A 1,168-nucleotide genomic window follows, 5' to 3' on the forward strand; every position below is an offset into this window, starting at 1 on the left:
TCTCTCTCTCTCTCTCTCTCACGTCAAATTTTTCTCGTGTATCTTAAACTTTGACGCTTTCGGTGTTGTTCTGCGACAATTATTGTAATCAAAGTAATCACATTAATGCGCGCTTTATATGTTACTTGTAGAGAAAGCGGAAACTCCATCTGCATCCCTCAAGATTTCGTGTGTGATGGCGATCAGGACTGTCCAAACGGCCGAGATGAAGAGCGATGCAGAAAGTTGTACGAATCCGCGGATAATAAGTAATATTTCCTTCGACATTCGATTTTTAATCGTGTGTATATATATGTGTGTGTGTGTGTGTGTGTGTGTGTGTGTGAGTAAACGACGAGTAACGAGTGCTATACAAGATAATTTTATCACATATGATATGACACCGTATTTGTCTGTACGAATTTCAACAAACTATTGTTGTTTCATATAAGCTGGCTATCAAAAAATCAAATCAAAATGTGATGACAGTATTTTTCAGACATCAAGTGAATTTATGAAAATCATTGTCACAGCTGTAAGTTTGCTAAATTACTTTCCAGATCTGGTATGAGAGAAGTGCTGCAACGTTCCTACGGTGTATGGCACTCCCAATGTTTCTCGGCACCAGTGACATCAGAGGAGGCAAACACCGCATGCAAAGAGATCGGTTATATGAACGGGACTATCGATCACGAAAGCCGAATCTCGAGTGAGCCGGTTGTACCGTCTCGTGATGATTTCTACACGATTCGAGTGAATCTGGAAACGTGGGTGACCATGCGGAATAATAAACCGCTTATAAACTTGGTCCGAGCGGACGATCCGTGCTATCGTCTCTTCGTCAAGTGTGCATGACGTCATCAATCGCAAAAATTGTATAAATTTGTTTATTTAGTTGTAACATTGACAAGTACCAGCAGAGTGAATTACAATTGCAATTTATACTATGAAAAGGCTGAAATTGACATCATTCAAGCTTAAGGGGAATGGGGAATTGAGATCGTGTTGTGTAAAATTCTAACTTGTCTCACAAATGAATTTTTCTTCTTAACGTTAACTCTTTTTTAAGTTGTTGAGTGCCATATAGACAGTATCGAGACGACCGTTGAGACTGTGTGTGCCCAATGTTACACATTGGTGCGTTTTAATAAATAAAATATGATATGGATAAAAAAACATGAGTTGTAAA

General features: G+C 38.8%; 1 protein-coding gene across 1 annotated transcript in view; it reads left to right on the top strand.

Moving 5' to 3' along the window:
• The window catches only part of LOC116848833 (serine protease nudel-like), a 10,699-nt gene extending 9,773 nt beyond the window's left edge, over window positions 1-926 (top strand). The window contains exons 24-25 of the mRNA XM_032825351.1: window positions 132-248; window positions 540-926. Coding sequence (XP_032681242.1) covers window positions 132-248; window positions 540-834 — 412 coding nt within the window. The 3' untranslated portion in view covers window positions 835-926. The remainder of the gene's footprint in view (window positions 1-131; window positions 249-539) is intronic.
• The last annotated feature ends 242 nt before the right edge of the window (window positions 927-1,168 follow it).

Source organism: Odontomachus brunneus, unplaced genomic scaffold (genome assembly GCF_010583005.1).
Source record: "Odontomachus brunneus isolate Ranch 3 - 2012 unplaced genomic scaffold, Obru_v1 Obru_scaffold_100, whole genome shotgun sequence".
In the NCBI taxonomy this organism is placed as follows: Eukaryota; Metazoa; Arthropoda; class Insecta; order Hymenoptera; family Formicidae; genus Odontomachus; species Odontomachus brunneus.